The 20,877-nt window shown below is 36.4% G+C and overlaps 1 protein-coding gene across 1 annotated transcript in view; it reads right to left on the reverse strand.

The window, feature by feature from the left end:
* The window catches only part of LOC146005477 (hemicentin-1-like), a 171,630-nt gene that overhangs the window by 5,613 nt on the left and 145,140 nt on the right, over positions 1-20,877 (reverse strand). Inside the window, exons 35-38 of the mRNA XM_083144722.1 lie at positions 18,551-18,745; positions 12,041-12,167; positions 8,712-8,908; positions 1,262-1,343 (exon numbers count right to left, since the gene is read on the reverse strand). Of these exons, the coding sequence (XP_083000848.1) occupies positions 1,262-1,343; positions 8,712-8,908; positions 12,041-12,167; positions 18,551-18,745 (601 nt within the window). The remainder of the gene's footprint in view (positions 1-1,261; positions 1,344-8,711; positions 8,909-12,040; positions 12,168-18,550; positions 18,746-20,877) is intronic.

A 20,877-nucleotide genomic window follows, 5' to 3' on the forward strand; every position in this document is an offset into this window, starting at 1 on the left:
GCGACAAGCTCAACAACATCTTTTTCACTTTGCAGTCCTGTCTCATTGAAATTATGAGCCTCCAAAGGTGGGGACAACTACAGGATTCCCCATATGCAAAAAGCACACTTGAACCGCCGAAACTTCCTGCCATCTTGGAGTGTCCTCGAAACATTTACAACGAGGCTAGAGCAGCACTGCAGCACTAGATCTAGCTCGTTGAGGGGATGAGAACCTTCCTGGACCAACAATATCTTTCGTCTTCATGTTTTATTTTGTCGAACTTCTTGGTCACTTTGTATTGATCCTGGATTGATTACTTTTTATTTTGGTTCTTTTGGATACTTGATCGGCCAATTTGTACTGATCCTTGAGTTATAATGTTGTATGACTCATTCCCGTGTTTCATTTTCTTCTTCTGTATACACCAATGCCACAGTTTGAATATCGGACAATTATTATGGGACAACAAACAAAGGTGTACCGGACAATAATTATGGGACAGAGGGAGTATAATTTATCATCATCATTTCAATTTACCCAATTGGGGTAGAAAAAGAAACCTGCTAGTTCGGTGTCTGAGCATATTGAGTAGTCAGTTTTTGATCTTGCCACCAAAATTCCTGGGTTCAAGTCTCGTCATGGCCGTGCATGTTCTTTGAAAGTGTCCCTTCATTCCATCTTTTATCATCCCCATTGCGATTAGCCAAAAGTGGTAGAAAGGAAATGCTACATACAAAAAGAAAAAGAACATTATAGATTACAGGAACCACAAAGTAATATTTGTTTTATATGGTAATAAGACCATTGATGAATTCACTATTTTAGGCACCCTTCAAAACATTATTATACTATTTGTTTCATATGACTTGAATGGTTCCTGGTGTAAATTAATGCACACATATTGCTGTAACTAGCTGAAGGTAACTTATTGAAAAGTTGTGCCTCAATCAGGATTTGAAGCTGGGTCTTTGACATTCTGTTCCACAACTGAGCTACCAAATCAACCTCTGGCATCCCAAACTTCCACAGCATGCTTTTCTCTTTGTTTCAATGACCATTCCATGAGTACTCAAGTTATTGTTTCCATTGGACAGTTTACCTGAAGTAGTCATTTGAACTTATAGAGACAGTTAAAGTTCCAGAAATTGTGGAGCCAGAGGTTGGTTTTGGTTCCTGACTTGTACTGTTGACCCACAATATTCACATAATGTTTGTTCTCCACGTGCCATAAACTCCTTTAGTTTAATAGAAAATAGTTTCCAAACTTTTAACAACAAACCTGTAAACTTTTTCCACTTCGAGTGGTTTCAGTGAATAGAGAATTCCTCTGCCATTCTGCACTCTTATCCGGAATGGTTTACCTAGAAGCAAAGGTCAGAAATGAATGGTTTTACTGTTGCAGTTTATTTCTGTTTGGTAAACAACTAGAAGAATTAATGTAATTTGTAATTGTGTGTAGTGTACAGTATGGGTGGACCGATAATGCCTTCAACTGATAAAAATGAATGAAAACTTATAATTTAAGAGATAATTAAACAAAGTGTCATGCATAATTTTTGCAGACCCCGTGAAAGACCAAAATGCCGGAAAATTATCAAGTGGTATGGGTAAATAAATTCCAACACATACTCCATGATACCGATATTGATACATCAGTACACATCAGCATTGGCATCAGTTCAGCTCTAGTATACAGGAAGTATGAGCGTTTATGGTTGTTAGTAATTGTTACCATTCAGGTAAAAACAATCTACCTGAGGATAATGAAGGAGTGGATATTTTAACGTGAATGTCTTAAGACTACACTACCACCATCACTGGTCATGTTTGACAATATGGAGCACTGGCCTAGTTAAGATAGATAGCAGCATATACAGCTTAGTTACTAGAATAGGTAGTAGGATGAAGAAGCCTAGTTATAGGGCAGGTAGCGGAAGGTACTAGCTTTGGAACAATTAATCTTATGTGACAATCTTTCCATCTTCAAATGAAAATGAAATGATTATTAAGAATAATCTTGGTGTTAACTGTATTATATTTCAATGTAACACAGTTACCCTATTTCGTATCATAGAAAAAAAAAATCATCACGGCAATGAGATGAATTGTATTGTGAACTGTTACCAGTTACTGCTTTTCTGGGATTTTGCAGAATCTCTTGATTCACAATTTCTATTAATTATTTGCCAATATTTTGTGGCAAAAATGGATTTCATGATTCCATGACAATGATTTTAATAATCTTATTATTCCGCATGTGAACCTATGTACATTTTAAAGTAGACATTATATAGTTGCAATAGAATGCTTTTAACATTTGTGAATATTCTGAAAAATGTTACATTGTTAGTGTTGATGGCAATGTTTATAATGCCAAGTGCAAGAAAACAAATGGTATTTATTTAGTCCTCATAGTGGCAAATAGTGCAAGAAATTTAGTACAATGACAAAATACAAGAATGCACATGAGATTGCAATATTCTTTGTCTGCCAGTGTATGATGGCTGCCACGGTCTCTGGATTGGACAGCTACTGATTTCTTCTTATGGGGACTCCTCAATGAAGAAGTCTTCCAAACATGTCCTGTCACCATGGAGGATATGAGGGACCTTACCAGAGTTACCATCACCAACATCCCTGATGATGTGTTACAAGTAATGGGCAGCTTTTGATGCCACTTGCCAGAATGTGTGGTGTGATGCACCCATCATTTGCCAAGGGTCATGTTCAAACATTAAGACCTAATCTAGGGATGATCGGAAAAAAGAATACAAAGCCTGTAAATTGCAGTAGGTATTTATTAGACAAATACAAACCAACTCATGTGAAAGGATAGATCATACACTACTTCTCATCATAGTCTCCTCCCCAGTTCAGGAATTTATCCCAGTGCTATGAGGTTCACAGACCTCTGGGTCCTGTTGTCAGTGCCAAACCCTTACTTCGTGCTGCACATCATCTGAGTGAAACTGGTATCCTCCAAGATGCTTCTTCAAAGAAGCAAAGAGATGGTAATCACTCGGAGCAAGGTCCAGGATGTATGGTGGATGTTGGAGCATGCCACCTAAAACCCACCAGGACATCACATGTGTTGTGAGCCGTGTGTGGAGTCATGTTGTCATAAAGTAGAACAACTTCAAGTAATTACCATCTCTTTGCTCTTTCGAAGAACCATCTCGGAGGATGTCGGTTTCACGCAGATGATGCTGTGCAGCAAGAAGTAAGGGCTTGGCTCTGACACAGTAGCGTACGCAGGATTTTATCAAAGGGGGGTATTTCTAAAATTTTCTCCAAATTCAAATTCACACTACCATTGTTTTATTATACTTTAATTAAATAATAATACTCATAATTAATTTATAATACTTATAATTAATTAATTAGCTGAATTACTACTAATAATACTACTAATACCACTATTACTATTAAGTAGTAGACTTCTACATAAATATAGTATTTATGAAAGCAGTAGAACGGAATTACTTTCTAGTCATTCGATTTTTATCAAATTCTGGGAGCATTTTTTGTTTCTTTGTTACGAAATAATTGTCTGGTCAATGAGGTGAGACATTTTAAGTATGAAGAAAATCCACAAAAACAAGAAAATATATTAAAATAAATTGAAATAATCAAAGTATGGAACTCATCCAAGGAGCTGCGGTGGTCTGGTCGGTAGAGCGTCTGACAACCACGTGGGAGATCAAGATTTAATTCCCAGAATTGGTTGGAATTTTTCCGGCTTCTTCCCTGCATAAATGTCGCCAATAATTCACATCTGGATTGTCTCTCGCTGTTCTTACCAACAAAACATTTTGTAATAGTTAAGCTTATTGTTTGAATAATTGTCTAGTCAACAAGTTGAGACATTTTAAGGAGAGACATCAAACGTGCTGCAGTAAACAATGGGAAGGCAGACTGGTGACTGTATTCTTGTTCACCTAGCCTTTGTGTATACATTAGCAGCTTACAACAAACCACGAACTTTCTTTAGTTACTTCTCATTGTTCACACAAAAAAATACATCTTCATTGAACACTGGCGTACGTAGAGGGGTGGTTGTTGGGGTTACAGCCCCTACCGAAATTTTGCAAAAATCCGTTAAAAACTTTAAAGAATCAAAATGTGTAAATGCGAAAAGTGAGTCCTGATTACCCTTTTTGTCTTTGAATACAATTTTAATAGACTGAAAAGCTCGAAAAATATGAAATATTTTATTATGCATCCTGCCCTCCAAAACGAAGCCATGTACTTATCCACATTTACTATGCAGGCCCCTCCCGAATAAAAAATCCTGCGTACGCCAGTGTATTGAACATTGTTGCAACTGAGGTACAAAACAACTTTTTTCTCTTTTAAATCATAGTTGCCCTCATATTTTATTTTCAAGAATTCGTATTTATTTTCAAGGCATTCACTCTGAAAGACGCGTGTGTTTGGAATGCTGTGCTTTTCTCCATGCTGCATGGAAATAATAATTCAAATTATTATTATTATTATTAGTAGTAGTAGTAGTAATAGTAATTGTATTGTCGCAGATCTTTGACTGTGATAAATTGGCCATTTTGATTTTTTCCACAGCATTTTTCATAATATTTTACAAGCTGCTCTAACAACAGGACACAGAGTTCCGTGAGACAGGAATCATGAACCTTGTGAAGCGCTAGGATAAATACCTGAACTGAGGAAAAGACTATGTTCACAAGTAGAGTATAAAGCATCCTTTCACATGAGTCTGTTTGTATTTTTCTAACACACCAGCCGCAAAATGACTTCGGTCCTCATGTGAAATCTACCGTAGTAAGTGGTCTATCACTTTGTAGCCTTGTATCTGGTGTTGTTTTGTTTGGAACACTGAATTGTTTCTGCATGAACGTATCTGGCAACAGTGTATTACTGCTGATAAGCAAGTTCATTTCATTTCATATTGTTAGTTGGCACAGGAAGGGTGACTTTCTGCTGTAGTGTGTGTGATAAATTGCTGTGTTTTCGTATGGTGCACTTTGTGTTGGATATTTTCCTACTGTATTTGTGTTGGATATTTGACTACTGTACAGGTGTATTTGTGATATGCCGGGAAAGTACTGTAGTAGTGTGGAAAAAGCCAGCATTATTGCAAGGCGAAGTGAAACGGTCCCGATAAAGACAATATGTAAACAAACAGGTCGTGCAAAATCAACCATAATGAAGGTACTGGCAGCCGCCAGAGGAGTGCCTCAGACTGTCATTCCAAAGCACAAATTCGATGGTGGGAGGCAAAGAAAAACAACCAAATCTACAGACGCTCTCCTAATGAGAGAAATAAAGAAAAACCCTTGACTGACAGCGTCAGAACTTAAAGAAATGCACCCGAGTCTGCTGGAAAATGTTAGTGTTCGCACTATCCAGCACCGTTTACAGAAAGACTTGGATTTGCAGTGTCGTACTGCTGCTAAGAAGCCACTACTCACCACCCGCATGAAGAAAGACCATCTTGCTTTTGCAAAGAAATATGCACACTGGACACCAGCACAGTGGAGGAAAGTCATGTTTTCCAATGAAATCTCATTCCGAATGGGAGCTGTTAAGGTGATGTCCATCATCTTCAGATCGATACGACCCAAAATATACGGTTCCGACCGTTAGGCACTCCCAGTCTGTAATGGTGTGGGGGTGTTTTTTAGGTGAAAGGGGTAGGGCAGGTTTATATTTCTTACTGCAAAACGTGACTATGAACGCAGACCGATATATCAACTTTCTTAAGGACCATTTAGTGGATATGCTTCAGATCCACGAGCGTGATCTTTTCATGCATGATAACGCTCCTTGTCACATGGCTAAGAAGGTAATGAAATGGCTTGAGGAACAACAGATAAAGATGTTAAGAGTGGCTTGGGAATAGCCCCAATTGAAAATTGGCATCGTATGAAGCAATTCCTGGGAAAGAAGATTCAGAACCTAGAGACCCTCCAAACAGAAATAAAGAAAATGTGGTGCATTGACATGGACTTAAATTACTTCCAAAGTCTTAGTGATTCCATGCCCAAGCGCTTCCAAATGGTTCTCAAAAGTAAAGGCAACAACATGACTTTGTACTAATGTATGCATTTTTTGCTGTATATAATAGCTTTTCGCATGAATTTTCTGTATTTTTTGTGCTTTTGTTATGAGGTCTGAAGTCATTTTGTGGTGGGTGTAAATACCTACTGCAATTTACAGATTTTGTATTCTTTTTTCCCGATCATCCCTCATACATCGCATTTTTTTTACTACTGTTGACCACCTTCAGGACTGAATAGACTCTGCTTGTCTTACATTTTGCATTTCAAAATATGCTATAAATGCTACACCCTGTACATTTATATCAGTATCTGTTCAAAGTGATATGTTCAGAGCACAAGTGGTGTAACTCCACTTTTCTTGGAAATGGAGTTAAATGTACGAGGGGTGACTGAAAAGTTCTCGGCCTACCCATGAAGGGTTGCCAGGGGCTCAATCGTTCATGGCTATTTTTCAACACAGTCCCCTTTCAGCGCCACACACTTTTACCACCGGTGCTGTAGGCCCATGATACCTCCCTTGTAGAACGTTTCATCCTGCACTGCAAAAACGTCCTCCACCGCAGCCATGATGTCATCATCTGATGGAAAATGGATTCCACCGAGGTGTTGCTTGAGTTTAGGGAACAGATGAAAGTATGAGGGAGCCAAGTCTGGTGAATAGGTAGGGTGTCGAAGCAGTTCGAAGCCGCATGACTCGATGGCGGGCATTGCAATGGTGGACGTGTGCGCGGGTGCATTGTCTTGGTGGAAAAGGACGCGCTTCTTCAACATTCCATGACGTTTCACCTTGATGGCCTCCCTCAAACGTTTCAGTTGAGCAGAATAATATGCACCGTTCACCGTTTCACCTTTTTTTTAGATACTCAGCCAGGATGACACCCCTCGCATCCCAAAAAACAGAGACCATCACCTTGCGAGCTGATTTCACTGACTTGAACTTTTTGGGGTGGGGGAGGAGGGGTGTTTCCACTGTTTTGAATGCACTTTGGACTCTGGCTGAAAGTGGTGGACCCATGCTTCGTCCATGGTTACAAAACGTTGGAGAAATGTCTTAGGATCAGCCTGAAGGAGGGTCAAGTTTTCTGCAGACAAGAGGTGTCTCTGACGTTTGTTCTCAGCACTCAACATTTTCGGGACACATCGACATGACACCTTGTGCATGTCCAGCACAACTGTTAGTATGTGTCCAACGCGTTCCTGGGACATCCCCACTTTCTGTGCGATGTAACGTTCTGACACTCGCCGGTCTGCCATAACAAGATCCTGTATTGCTGTGATGATTCTTCAGTACAGGCCGTTGCCGGCCTTCCACTGCGAGGTGCATCTTGGACAGAGGTGCTCCCCCTCTTGAATTCCGCCACCCACTTTTTCACAGTAGAATACGATGGGGCATCCTTCCCCAATGTTTCCATAATGTCCTTGTGGATGTCCTGTCCACTCATGCCTTTTTTCAGGAGGTATTGTATAACCGCACGAATGCTGAATTTATCCATTTTTCAGAAAATGCTCACCGTCTTCACTTCAAACATCAAAATATGAAAAACAAAAGAAGATAGTACTATGAAATTTGGTATGGGGCTTTGCAAAGGCATATATTATGATTAGCTAAAGTAACATTCAGCTACGATAAATGCATCATGGGTAGGCCGAGAACTTTTCAGTCACTCCTCGTATAACTAGAACTGTGAAGTATCAGCATTTCAATGCTGGAAGTAAGTATCTCTTAAGTTTCAAATTCTTGCTCATAGTAGCACCACTATGTTTGTGATCCAACAGCTCAACATAGTACTAAGTTATCTAAATGTGCCTTTTTCTCAATCAATAGTTTCAACATAGACCCACAGTGGGCTGAATGCCATCTCACATGTCATATCTGTTGTCACTTGAGTGCAAATTTTAGTATCATTTTATGATGTTATAAGTCTTACCTTTATAATAGTATCTCACAATATTTCATTTAATCTTTTAATCCATATATTCTCTTTATATTGTAACCTCAACATGTTTTACTGATATTACTATTATATAATAGACTGTATCACTAATATGAGTACACACCTTCCAGCATTGAACTGTAATAGGCTAGGCTAAGGTATCATTTCATTGTATCAACTCACTATATTATATTATTGTATTTCATTGTATTAGTATGTTTTAATTAGGGCTGAGCCAATACCCTTACCGATTCCCACCCACCAGTACCAATACTTTGAGAATTGCAATAATGAAAATTTGTTCAAAATATTGATCAATATTGATGTGTAAATATTTTTCTCCAATTATATGCATCAATTTACAAAGAAATTTGCTTTAGAATATTCAAAAATTACATCGGAATATGTTATGTAATAAAAAATACAGTTTTCGTGAAAAAATTGTGCAAAATAAAATGGAAGTTTGAATTTTGCATAATTTGCAGAATAATTAGATCGCGAAAATGTCACTCGGCATTTTTGACATCTGTATCAGCTCAGCCCTAGTTGTAATGTGAACACAAATTGACATGTCCGATATCACAGCATGTAAATTCAACATGTGATTCATGGATTAAATTAATCTAATGTAATCTCAAAACTGTCTTGAATGGAGTTATATCACTTGTGCTCTGAACTTCTCATATCAGCTTAGCCCTATATACAGTACTTACAAGAATAAGATATTTTTTACAAGATTGCATTCAAGACCACTCACCTATTTCATTTTCAACAATCCTGAATGTTGTTTTTGGTATATGGTTGCCATCTTCATCAAATACAGCCAAATGCATTAAATCTTTATATGGAAACACTGGTCCTGAGAGTGTTACTGCTGTGAATACAAGAAGCTTGGCTACCTGCACACGTCCATAGCACTGAGATTCTGGGTCCTCACATAATTGTATACAGTAGCTGTTGATGGGAGGAACAGAACATAATTAAAACCTTTAGGCTGTTGCATTTTTGCATCAATCAGATATTAGCCTATGTCAAACCAGTATCTCTTATAAAAATCAGTTATCTAGGTTTTGATCTCGCACACATTTGACCATACACAGCATTTAATTTACAATAGAAGTGCAGATGTGTTTGAACCTTTGTATTGACAAATTAAAAGCAACATTACATCTCTATTTTTTTCTGAGAAACAGCAGTGGAGATGCATTGAAGCTATGGTTTTACATTTATCCGTTTCAAGTCCCAATACAGGGTGTGTACCAGTCAAGGAAACGTCAAGAAAGCAACGGGTAGGTCAAGAAAATCAAGAAAAAGTCAATAAATTAGGCTTGTGGTCAAGATTTTTTGCTATTTTTTACAGTACAGTGAATTGACATTGTTATATACCTGTTCTGGGATTTGATAAAATTGAATATTTGGAAATCTAAAATTGTTTTGCGTTGTGGTTAAGATTTTTTCGCCTTGTTTCTTAAGAATTACGTTCTTGTATGCGTGAAGTTTTGTAAAAATATTAAAGTAATGTGACCATTCTCCCCCAGGATGAAGTCTGAAGCATTAATTCTTACATGCTTTAATAATTAAAGCAAGTCTAAATCTCTTGTTAAAGTACAGCTTTAGTTTTCATATTAACCAGTCTCGTGGTGGTGTTTTTTTCATGGAATAAAAATGCCTATTTTCTTAATTTCCTATTGTGCCTAAGTAGGGGTCAATTTAATACATGTTAAGAAAAGGGGAGAAAGATCAAGAATTTTGGAATTGTTATACCCTGCAATTAGTCAATGTTTTAATCAAGCTTTGCAGTTTGAACAAAATATCTTGCATGATGAATTATATACCAGCTGTTCCTTTCATTTTTATTATGGAGTGACGGAGTAACTTTTTGCTTTTACTATAGTTTTATTTCATTATGCACTGCATTCCAGCAGTCATCTGCATATATGCAACAATTTTTCTTTCAAATTTCTTCATATCTAATGTAATATGATTGAGGTTTATTGTAGGGATCATGGAATTCAGCTAGTATGAAGATTCAGTTTGTTTTTGATTTTACACTGTATCACAAACCATCATTTATCAATGTATTTTTACCTGTAATTGTATGCATTTTTTCTCTTTTTTGCCATGCATTTTTCTGTATTTGTGTTAGTTATCCTAATATTATTTTATGATCTAGTTGATGGGGCATAACTACCATATGGGAGGCTTGGTTGATTTCAGGAGCACATTTTTGCAGCAGTGTCCCTACATGGAGCAGCTCAGTTGTTCACGCAGCCTCTAATAAGTGGGTACCCATGAATTGTGAATGTGTGGATGACCTACCATCACACCACCCACATGTCTTCATGACGTGTTGTAATGTGCACGGTGGTAGCTTTACTTTTTTTAGAGGCTCTAAAGTAAAGGATTACAATAAATATCTAAGTCTCTGTGCAGTTGTGGAGTCCCAATTAAGATAACTCTTTTTTCTTTTTTTTATTATTATTATATAATATATATAAGCTAAAGTTCCCCTTGCATATAGCACTGTGTGCCATGGAGTTACATTTATGGGATGCGGGGATAAGGCCCCACACATTCCTGATGTCTGCTATTTTGGAGGTGATGTGATCAGAACCATGATCTTCCCACCTTTACCCCCAAGGGTTGCCCCCCAAGTACCTATTGATTTGAGGCTGGGTAAGTGCCAGAACCGCTGTATGCGGGGACTTCTTCTTTTCGATCCCCTTCTGCCATTAAGTGTCGGGTTCCATCATCAACTTCCTGTACACTTTTTGGTCCAAGGCTAGTTTTCGGATTTCCAGCATTGTTTTCCCTTTCTTCTTTCCTATCATTTTCACATACCCTTCCCATCGAACTCTTGGTCATCCTCTTCCCCTCTTGCCTTCTGGTCTGACCTCCATCACCTGTTTAGGCTAGCGATCTTCTCCCCCATTCTTGTAATGTGTCCAAACCATTGCAGTGCCTTTCTCTCTATTGTTTCCAATAGTGGGTTTTGCCGTAACTGATCTCTAATGCTGGTATTTCTAATCCTATCTTACCTACTACTTTTCATAGGTATCTCATCTCCGTAATAGATGAATAATAGTTTTTCTTGTATGTATGCATTGCTTGCATTATAGTTTGTTTGTTTTTTTTTGTTTTTTTTTGTTTTTTTTTTAATGAAACGTCACAAAGAAAAACTGTTTCCTTATGCTTGTAATAACCGTAAACTACAGGAAAATAATCTCATCTCCGCTGCTTGAAATCTGCTATTCTGTTTTGGTAATAATAATGTCAAGCTCTCTGTTCCATACATCAATGTGGGAATGTAAATCATCATCTTGGTTTGATCACTTATTTCCTTTTTACCAATTAAAGTGTTGTTGAGTTGATAGTACACTTGGTTTCCCTTTTGTACTCTATTATTCACTTCCTCTTCCATCTGACATTATGACTGTTCCTAGGTATGTGTATCTGTTTACTTGTTGCAGCTACTTCTCTTTCCACTGCATATTTAGGGGTACAGTTTATCTTTCTTTTGTCTGGTCAACGGCTCCAAAGGCGGAAGAAGATGGATGTTCATCTCAGCGGCTGAGGAGGCGGAGGAACCTAGAGGAGTAATACCTCTTTAAAAAAAACCTTGGTCCATCTGGCTCCGGATGGTAGTACCTTGTAAGGGCCCCTAGGCAGGGTTACGGTGAAGTCCTCAACGGCGGAAGTGGCAGAGAAGAAATTCTCTCAGCACAGAAGGCGTAAGAGGCAACTCAATCTCACTATTAGAGTTTAAAAGTGAGGATCTGCTGCCTTGCAGATAGAAGAGGGATCCTCTAGGCTAGGGGAAGAAATCCCGAATGAAAATCTGGCCAGCCTAGAAACCAAGAGGAGACAGCTCCTCCATTACGCTAGCCTGGCATAGGGTCAATAACCCAACCAGAGTGAAACAAACAACAACAATAAAGAATATAGACAGATTTATGTGGGGACAAGGCCGGAAAAACTCCGATCTTAGATCGAACCCGGATTCCCACCCTACCAACTAGACCACCACGTCTCTTCCTATTGGAAGGAAATATTTTCCAGAGAAAACTATAGTTCTTATATATGTACCTGCTTAGGGTATCCCTTTGGTATTCAGGTGGGCAGGGAGCATCTAAGCATTTGAAACTTCCTTTTGTATTGAGGCACAAGTAGTTGCTACCACATGCTTGGTCTGGACCTGAGCATTCATCAATGTCTGCAAACGATTAAAGAAACATATTAGCTTAAATATATAATGCCATAAAAGAAAATTTGGAAATATTTATGGAAAAAATAACACTTTCTGTAAATGCAGAATAAGAAATAAGGTGCAGAAGTAGCAGCTGACCCCCATGGCAGAGTGGTTAGCACATCGTGCAAGGGTACCCAGGTTCAAATCCAGGCATAGGCATGGGTGTTTGTGAGTGTCCATTCATCATATCTCACTCATCCCCATCTTCACATATTAGCCAAAAGTAGCACTTAAGGTGAAGTAAAATAAAGCAAATCAATCAATCAAGCAAAAGTAGCAAACCTAAGTGTCATCATTAAGTTCATCTGCTTTCCAACAACATCCACCATGAGGGGTGCAAGGAGTGTCCTGGTAAGGCACCTAAAAGACAACCTCATTTCCCCATAGTACACCCCTGTAACTACTTCTTGTAGGCCAACAAGGCTCTGCAACCACAATCAGGATAATCCTTTGTGGGGTCTTGTTGTCTTGTGTTTCCACTTGTGTGCTCTTTTACAACCTCAACCTTTAGTAACTAGGGTAAAGAGTTTTAGGCCCACTTTATATGAAAGCATTTTCCTTAGCATTTTTCTCAACATTTCATGCGATGACCGAAACGGTACCGTGTAAAGTGAAAAATCTTATGGCATTTCTCAAGGATAGAATCGGTCCTATTTCCGGAGCATATTTCGTAGCATAACCAATCAGAAGCAAGCTCTAGGTCACACGTGCAGACATAATGGCATCTGAGTGAAATGTGAAATGAAAACAATGTATCACTTCACGTTTTTATAAGCAAATTAGGGTCATTCCAGTCCATGGTACCCATGCTCTCAGATTTTGATGAAACTTGGCACATTTAATCCTTCCATGGTGGTCAGAAACCACATTATTTTTTTGTCTCTAACTTGTCTGGTTTCATTTTTATAGCCCCTCAAACTTTCATTGATTCATCCTTTCTTCCATTCCCAGAGCCTCCAAGTGCGAGCTCCACTGTCTTAAAAAAATAATTCTATCTCCCTTATAAATTATTCAATCTTTTTGAAACTTCACAACATTGTTAACTAAACAGTAAGGATTCCAGAAAAAAATATGCCAGCATATTATATTTACATTTTATTACAGTAATAAATTAATAAAATTTTATTATGTGATTTTTTTGGGACCGAAAACATGGTTTACTAAAATTTGAATTATCATTGAAAGGGAAAGATGCAACACCAACACAAATATTTTTATAATGATCTTAGATATATAGTTATATATAGTTTAACTTACCCAGAAATAAAATTGATGGCTTTTTTATTCCTTCTGAAAATATGACAACTTATTTCTGAAAATTTTAAAAATGGCTACCGGATTTTGTATTTTTTTTTTCAAATTTACTCAAAATCTAAGAATCTAGCTTCAAAATATCATTGAAACAAATTTTTAGAACATAAAATTTTAAATAATGTTTGCATAGATGCACAGACAGTGGGGCAAGGGGGCCCACGCATCTTCCCTGGAAAATCAATGTCAACTTAAAAGTACGTATATATTTCACACACATAATTTTAATTGTCACAGTTCTTTGTGTTTATTATTAAAATAAAATTGCAGGAACATGAAAACTTTATATCGACAGAGTGTTTCCTTAAGGGGAAGACACTATTATGGGGGAATATGCCTCGTTTACCCCCACCCAAAAAGAATATCCTGCAGATGCCCATGAGCGTTAGTGATTCTTTGATTGAAAGTATACCCTTATAATTACTTATGTTACTATGTGAGTGGGTGGTTTAGGGATGTTATGTCCAAGGCCCTTGACCGACAGTACTCCTCGAGAATTACATATTATTTCTTTTATAAATAAAAAGTACTTTTTATCGATAAATTTAGACTTTGATGTAATGTAATATGTGTTTCCAAGTGCGGAAATAAAAAATAACAAAATATTTAATCCCAAAGTATCGCCCATGGAAGTTAAAATAAAACCTACCTCATAGAACTTTCAATGAACAAGACCAGAATTTCATCTGCAAGGGGATTCAATTGAGGAAAAATTGGGTTGAAAAAGGTCACAAAATAAAAAAATATATTTTAAGTGTGCTCAAAACATATTGACTATCTGAAACAACTTGGTTTAAAAGTTATAACTGACATTGTATATAAGGGGGCCCTCACAATGTTGTTAGCCAGCCAGCCCCCTCTCTCTTTATATCTGTGTGTTGGGGAGAGGGAGGGGAGCTAGTTCTTCCCCTCAGCTATCAACTAGCATGGGTTAAAAATCGGTGCAATTAAACAAATTATATTAACATGCATAATTCATATAATAAGCAACATTAAAATATGCTGCAATGTAACCAAATATATGACTACAAACACAAGAGAATAAAATTATCCCATCTGAGTATACAGCAACAAACAATATTCATACAATAATAATCACAAATTGTCACATGATAGATTTTTGGAATATTCATATGCAAAGAAATGAACGTGGATGACAAAGGAAAGGATTAAAAATCATAAATACTAGAGTTTGGACTCCAATTAAAAATTATCCAGTAGACCTACATAAAAATTATTTACATCAAAATTTAGCTCATTCAATTCTGCATTAATCTACGTTAACCAATTGTTTCTCAAGTATGCCTTCTATTTTTTATCAGTATGAGAAAATGAAGTGCCTTTTTTTTAGTTTTGCAAATTATCCCTCTCTTTGAAATTCTATAAATAAAAAACAGGGGCTCCAATCATGATGAAATTTTAATACGGTGCAGGCAGAAAGGTTTTAAACACAATTCTTAATTTTCAGAATTCAAAATTGGTCAAAAAACTGTTCTTCTCGATTTGTGAAAACCTTTTCTTAATATTGGTCTTACGACCTTGGTAGTCTTTTTAAATCCTTTACATTTGTTTTTAAAATGCAGTATCATTGCCAATTCACATTGCAAAAACGATTTGATACAAATTTTTATTCAATGGAGTAAAGATGTATGTGGAATGTGGCAACACTGACTCACACTGACAGCCCACAGTTTCCATGGTTCAACAGACATTGCTGTGTGCTGCGTTGCCACGTTCCATATATATCTTTACTCCCTGGAATAAAAAAATCTGTATAAAATCTGTTTCGGAATGTGAATTGTCAATGATACTGTATTTTATAATCCGATGCAAACAGCTTCAAAACAAGGCCAATATTGTATTTGTAGGACTACCCACTAGCAAGAAAATGTTGTTTCACAAAATTGATAAGAACGGTTTCTTGACAAACTTTAAAAATTTGAAAATTAAGAATTGTGTTTAAAACCTTTCTGCCTTCACCGTATTAAAATTTTATTATAATTGGATTTATTTATATAATTTCAAAGAGAGGGCTAATTTACAAAACTAAAAAAACAGCACTTTTTTCTCATTCCGATAAAAATAGAAGGCATACTGTGAAAAAAAAAAAATTGGTTACCATAGATTAACGCAGAATTGAACAAGCTCAATTTTGATGTAAATCGTTTTTATGTAGGTCTACTGGCCAATTTTTAATTGGAGTCCAAACTCGAGTACCCATGATTTTTAATCCGACAGTAAGTATTGTTGGCACCAGTCATGGAAGCGATCAAATCTTCAACTTATAATAATACAAGGTACACTTCCTCATTAATTTCATTCCATGTGTTATAGATCGACCACAAGGAAGAAAACCTTGGGACGAAAAGTCCCCATGCAGCTTTCGCTTCTTCCCTCCAACTCGGGCCATAAGGAAGCATGGTCCACTCTCCCCCCTCCCCTACTCACGGGGGTACGGTGCACAGGAGTCGCGGGTCTGCGCAAGTTGTTTTGCTCGTGGTTCCACTATAAAAAGTTAGAGTATCGACTACTTTTTAAAATGTGCATTTTTCCTAATAAATGTAAATAAACTAATATAAGATATTATAAGGATATTCTTTCAGGTCAAATAATCATTAAGAACAGCACATTCATACAGGATTTTCTTTGTTAGGAGGGGGTAATCGAGGCATATTCCTCTCCTAATATTGTCTCCCCTTTAAAGAAACACTCCGTCAATATGAAGTTATCATGTTCCTGCAATATTATTTTAATAATAAACACAAACAACTGTGACTGGATTAAAATTATTTGTGTGAAATATATCCTTGTAAGTTGAAATTGGAAATATATATACTTTTAAGTTGAAATTGATTTTCCAAGGTAGGGGACATGGCTGCCCTTGCCCCACTGTCTGTGCATCTATGCAAACATTATTTAAAATTGTATGCTCTAAAAATTTGCTTCAGTGATATTTTGAAGCTAGATTCTTAGATTTTGAGTAAATTTGAAAAACAATATAAAATCCGGTAGCCATTTTTAAAAATTTTCAGAAATAAGTTGTCATATTTTCAGAAGGAATGAAAAAGCCATCAATTTTATTTCTGGGTAAGTTAAACTATATATCTGAGTTTATTTTTAAAATATTTGTGTTGCACCTTTCCCTTTCATTGATAATTCAAATTTTAGTAAACCATGTTTTCGGTCCAAAGAAATTACATAATACAATTTTATTATTTTATTACTGTAATAAAGTATGAATATGATATGTTGGCATATTTTTTTCTGGAATCCTTATTGTTTGGTTAACAATGTTGTGAAGTTTCAAGAAGATTGAATAATTTATAAGGGAGATAGAATTATTTTTATAAGACAGTGGAGCTCACACTTGGAGGCTCTGGGAATGGAAGAAAGGATGAATCAATGAAAGTTTGAGGGGCTATAAAAATTAAACCAGATAAGTTAGAGAGAAAAAAATAATGTGGTTTCTGACCACCATGGAAGGATTAAATGTGCCAAGTTTCATCAAAATCTGAGAGCTTGGGTTCCCAAACCCTCTTTATTTTGGTTGAATTGACACGGAATGAATGACCCTATAACTATTCAACCAAGAAGAAGAATGTTTCCTATAATAATGTGTTAGGTGCAAAGCAGTGGTGCTTACTTTATAGCATATACAGTACATTTTTGGAATACTATTTCAGTTGTTTCAATTATGAATTCAAATTCAATTCACTAACCATAGATGGTGTAACTCAGTGTACCTTTCGTGTTGTATATATTATACACCACAATCACAAAAGCTAAACTGAATGTTACATGAAATGAGTACTGTCTGTTATAAGATTTTTGGAAGCATTTATATAGCATTTATGCTAGCAAAAATGTTAAAGGAAATGTTTCCATCTAAGATGCACTTAGTTCTTGTTAAGTATTGAATGAATGCACAGAGTGATTCAGAAAGATGGACTCAATTTAGTGTAGCTGAATTTCCTCAACTATAAATCGTATGTTAATGATCTACATAATATTTGAAAGAAGAGGCCCTAAAGTTTCAAATTACATTTAATTATATTCACAAAGTTTATAAATGTTCAATGTATCCTCCGCACAAAATGAAGTCTATTTGGCTTACACGAAATGCTACATTAATTTTCCATCAATCAGTTTAGCCACCATAAGTGGACCAAACTCTTGAAGAAAGCAGAGACAAGGGTTACCCTATGGATAGCAGTTGTCCTCGGACACAAAGGTTTCTTGTCATTGTAAAACTGGTAAAAAACTTATTTTTGGCTATGCCAAACTGGCGTTTTTATACTGGGGAACGGTTGGCAGTTAATTCCCCCCCTTGAAAGTCTGGAATTTTCCACTGCAATGGTCTTTTTTGAACGACAGCTCCCCAACTGGGAAGCTAAGCATAGGGGAATATAATATGCAGCAATGCACAATAAAATAAGTACATCATACATGAAATAACATATAAAGATACACACGTCTAACGAACACTCTAGCCTTCTTAAACCCGAAGGTTTATGGCTGCCGCAACATAGGCCTTCCATCTGTCCCTATCCTGAGCAAGATCTATCCAATCTTTTCCATCCTTGCCGATTTCCTTTAGGTCAATCTCAACGTTATCTCTCCCTCTTTGTCTTAGCCTTATTGGTCTGTTACCATCAGGCTTCCGAACAAGAATTCCGTAAACTTCTCTTTCCTCCCCCATTTGTGCCACATGGCCTGCCCACCTAAGTCTTCTTGATTTAATCATTCTAATAATATATTGATGTGAATACAAATTGTGAAGTTCTAAATTATGTAACCTTCTCATCCCTTGTAGGTCCAAATATTTTTTTCCAAGGATTTCATTTATAAATACTCTTAATTTATGTTCCTCCCACATGTAAAAACATTAATTATCCCTTTTACCTAGTAGCTGACTAGCCGATATTTAAATACAATAAAATACCAGTAAAGATCAATATGTATGGACAACTTTTGCTTCTGATACGCACTTAAAATAAGATGGAAGTGCACAGAAATATCAATTTTATAATAAATACCTTGACATCTTCCATCAGAATATCCATAACCTTCAGGGCAGTCCCACATTTCCTCAATGACATCACCAACAAGTTGTATATCGTAGAAGTCTGAAGGAGGATAATTTAAAGATTTCAACTGAGGGATTTTGTAGTGTCTGTTAAAGATTGGTCTGTGCTGGCGAGGTGGATTTGAATCTGACAGATATTGTATATCTGAAATAATAACAAAACAATTATAATAATAACACAAATACAGTGCAAAATTGAATTTTAGAAAAAACTTCTGATACCACATGCTGGGACAATCATATCTGATTTGCCTGGGATTGAGTCGATTCAAAAACACAAGAGCACAGCAAATTAGAAACCTTAATTTATAGTTTTGTTCCACTGTGGCTGTGCAGTCTAAGGTGTCAGGCTTTGGGCTCTGGCTACGGGACGCGTGCAGGTTCAAATCATGTGGGGGAAGCTTATCAACTTTTCTCTTGACATTTCGGCTTGTGTATGGAACTGGTGACCACCCACCATCATGAGGAAATTTGGGTGCTGCAAATGAGTAGCGTAATACGGTAACGGAAACTTAAAATAACAACTGGGGGTTTGTCGTGCTGACCACACATCACCCCGTAACTAGGAGTGGAGCTGGTAGTCGGTAGGTAGGCCCTGGTCCTCAAGGGGTTATTATTATTAATTTGTAGCTTTCAACCCCTTCTCAGGTTCATCAGGCAGAAGGACATACAGGTTAGAAGAGGAAGAAAGTTGTGCGTCATCTGCTGGATGTTTGGATAGCACAGAATTGCCTCCAGAGCTTAGAAATTAATGTTTTAACACTTCAACTGCATTTTCTTGTGGGAGGCAGGAGCTATTTTGATGGTGTGTGTGATTATTATGTTCATGGACTGTGTAATACACTTTTTTAAATTTCTTCTTCCCTAGACCATGTGTATAATAGGAGTAACAAAGTAGTTTCATACACACATTTGTTTTCAAAGGCTTGCCTGCAAGTTGTGTATCAATCTGATACACACGCCCTGCGACAGGAGACACCCTGTGTATCAAAATTGATACACATGACAAAGTGTTACTTTTTTTTTAATCTACTGGCTCCTAGGCAAGTCAGGTATATCAGTACAAAATATTCATAGTTCTATCAGATAAAATGAATGCAATAAAAGAATTTGCCATAACACTGAATCAACACAGAGAAATTTTATCCTGTAATCATCGGTAATGTAATTTTATTCTATCAAATAAAAAGTCTTTCTCATTGCAGACCTTTTTAGATATTGAATTGAATTGAATTGAATTTTATTTTCTTCCGTTGACCCTTGATTAAAAGGGCATGGAAAACGTCAAGATACATAATGAAATAATAATTAGTTAAGTACATCATAACAAAAAAGAAGAAACATTGTGTAGTACATTACATCACTACACCAAAGTAAAAATTAAAAAATACACTTCATTACACTACAATAAAAATTAAAACACATTATCATTGTTGCATGATTGAAATAAGAATACAATTATAATACATATTTTTTAGTACATTGGCCTTGTATTGTCTTGTTCCATGAATTCTCTGATACTGTAGAGAGCTCTCTCTGTCAAATATTTTTTTATTGTTTGTATTTGTTTATCTTTTGGAGATATCAGTTTTATGTCATGAGGCAGCTGGTTGTAGAATATTTTTCCGGCATTCGTTGGTGATTGTTTTGAGATATTGAGTCTGTGTTGGTTCTGGTAATAATTATCTTTCCCCCTTGTATTGTGGTTGTGTAATTGGTTATTTTTAGTCATGCTTCCAGTATTTAAAACAAACGTTATAGCCTTATAGATGTATAGGGAGTATATTGTCATTATTTGTTTTTCCCTGAATAACTCTTTGCAAGATTACCTACAGCCTAGTTTGTACATTATTCTAAGTGCTCTCTTTTGAAGTCTCAGTATTCTGACAGTATTATTATAAAATGATCCACCCCAAGCTATTATGCCATATTCAACATAGGGGTAAATTAGTCCATAATATATGCATTTGTTAATTTCTGTTAAATTATATTCAGCCATTTGTTTTAGCAGGTATAGATTAGATGATAGTTTACTGCAGATGTTGTTAATTTGTTCTTCCCACGTTAATTTTTGATCTAGTGTTATTCCCAAAAACTTTACTGAAGATACAGTTTCTATGAGCACATTGTCTATGCATAGTGTTTGTGACTCAAAATCCATGTTTCGGATTGTATTGAATATCATAAATTTTGTTTTATTGTTGTTTATTATTAATCCATGTGAAGTTAAGTATTGTGCCAGTTGGTTTATGGTGATAAAAGTGTTTATTTCAAGCT

This window comes from Lepisma saccharinum, chromosome 23 (genome assembly GCF_977018435.1).
Source record: "Lepisma saccharinum chromosome 23, izLepSacc3.1, whole genome shotgun sequence".
NCBI lineage: Eukaryota > Metazoa > Arthropoda > Insecta > Zygentoma > Lepismatidae > Lepisma > Lepisma saccharinum.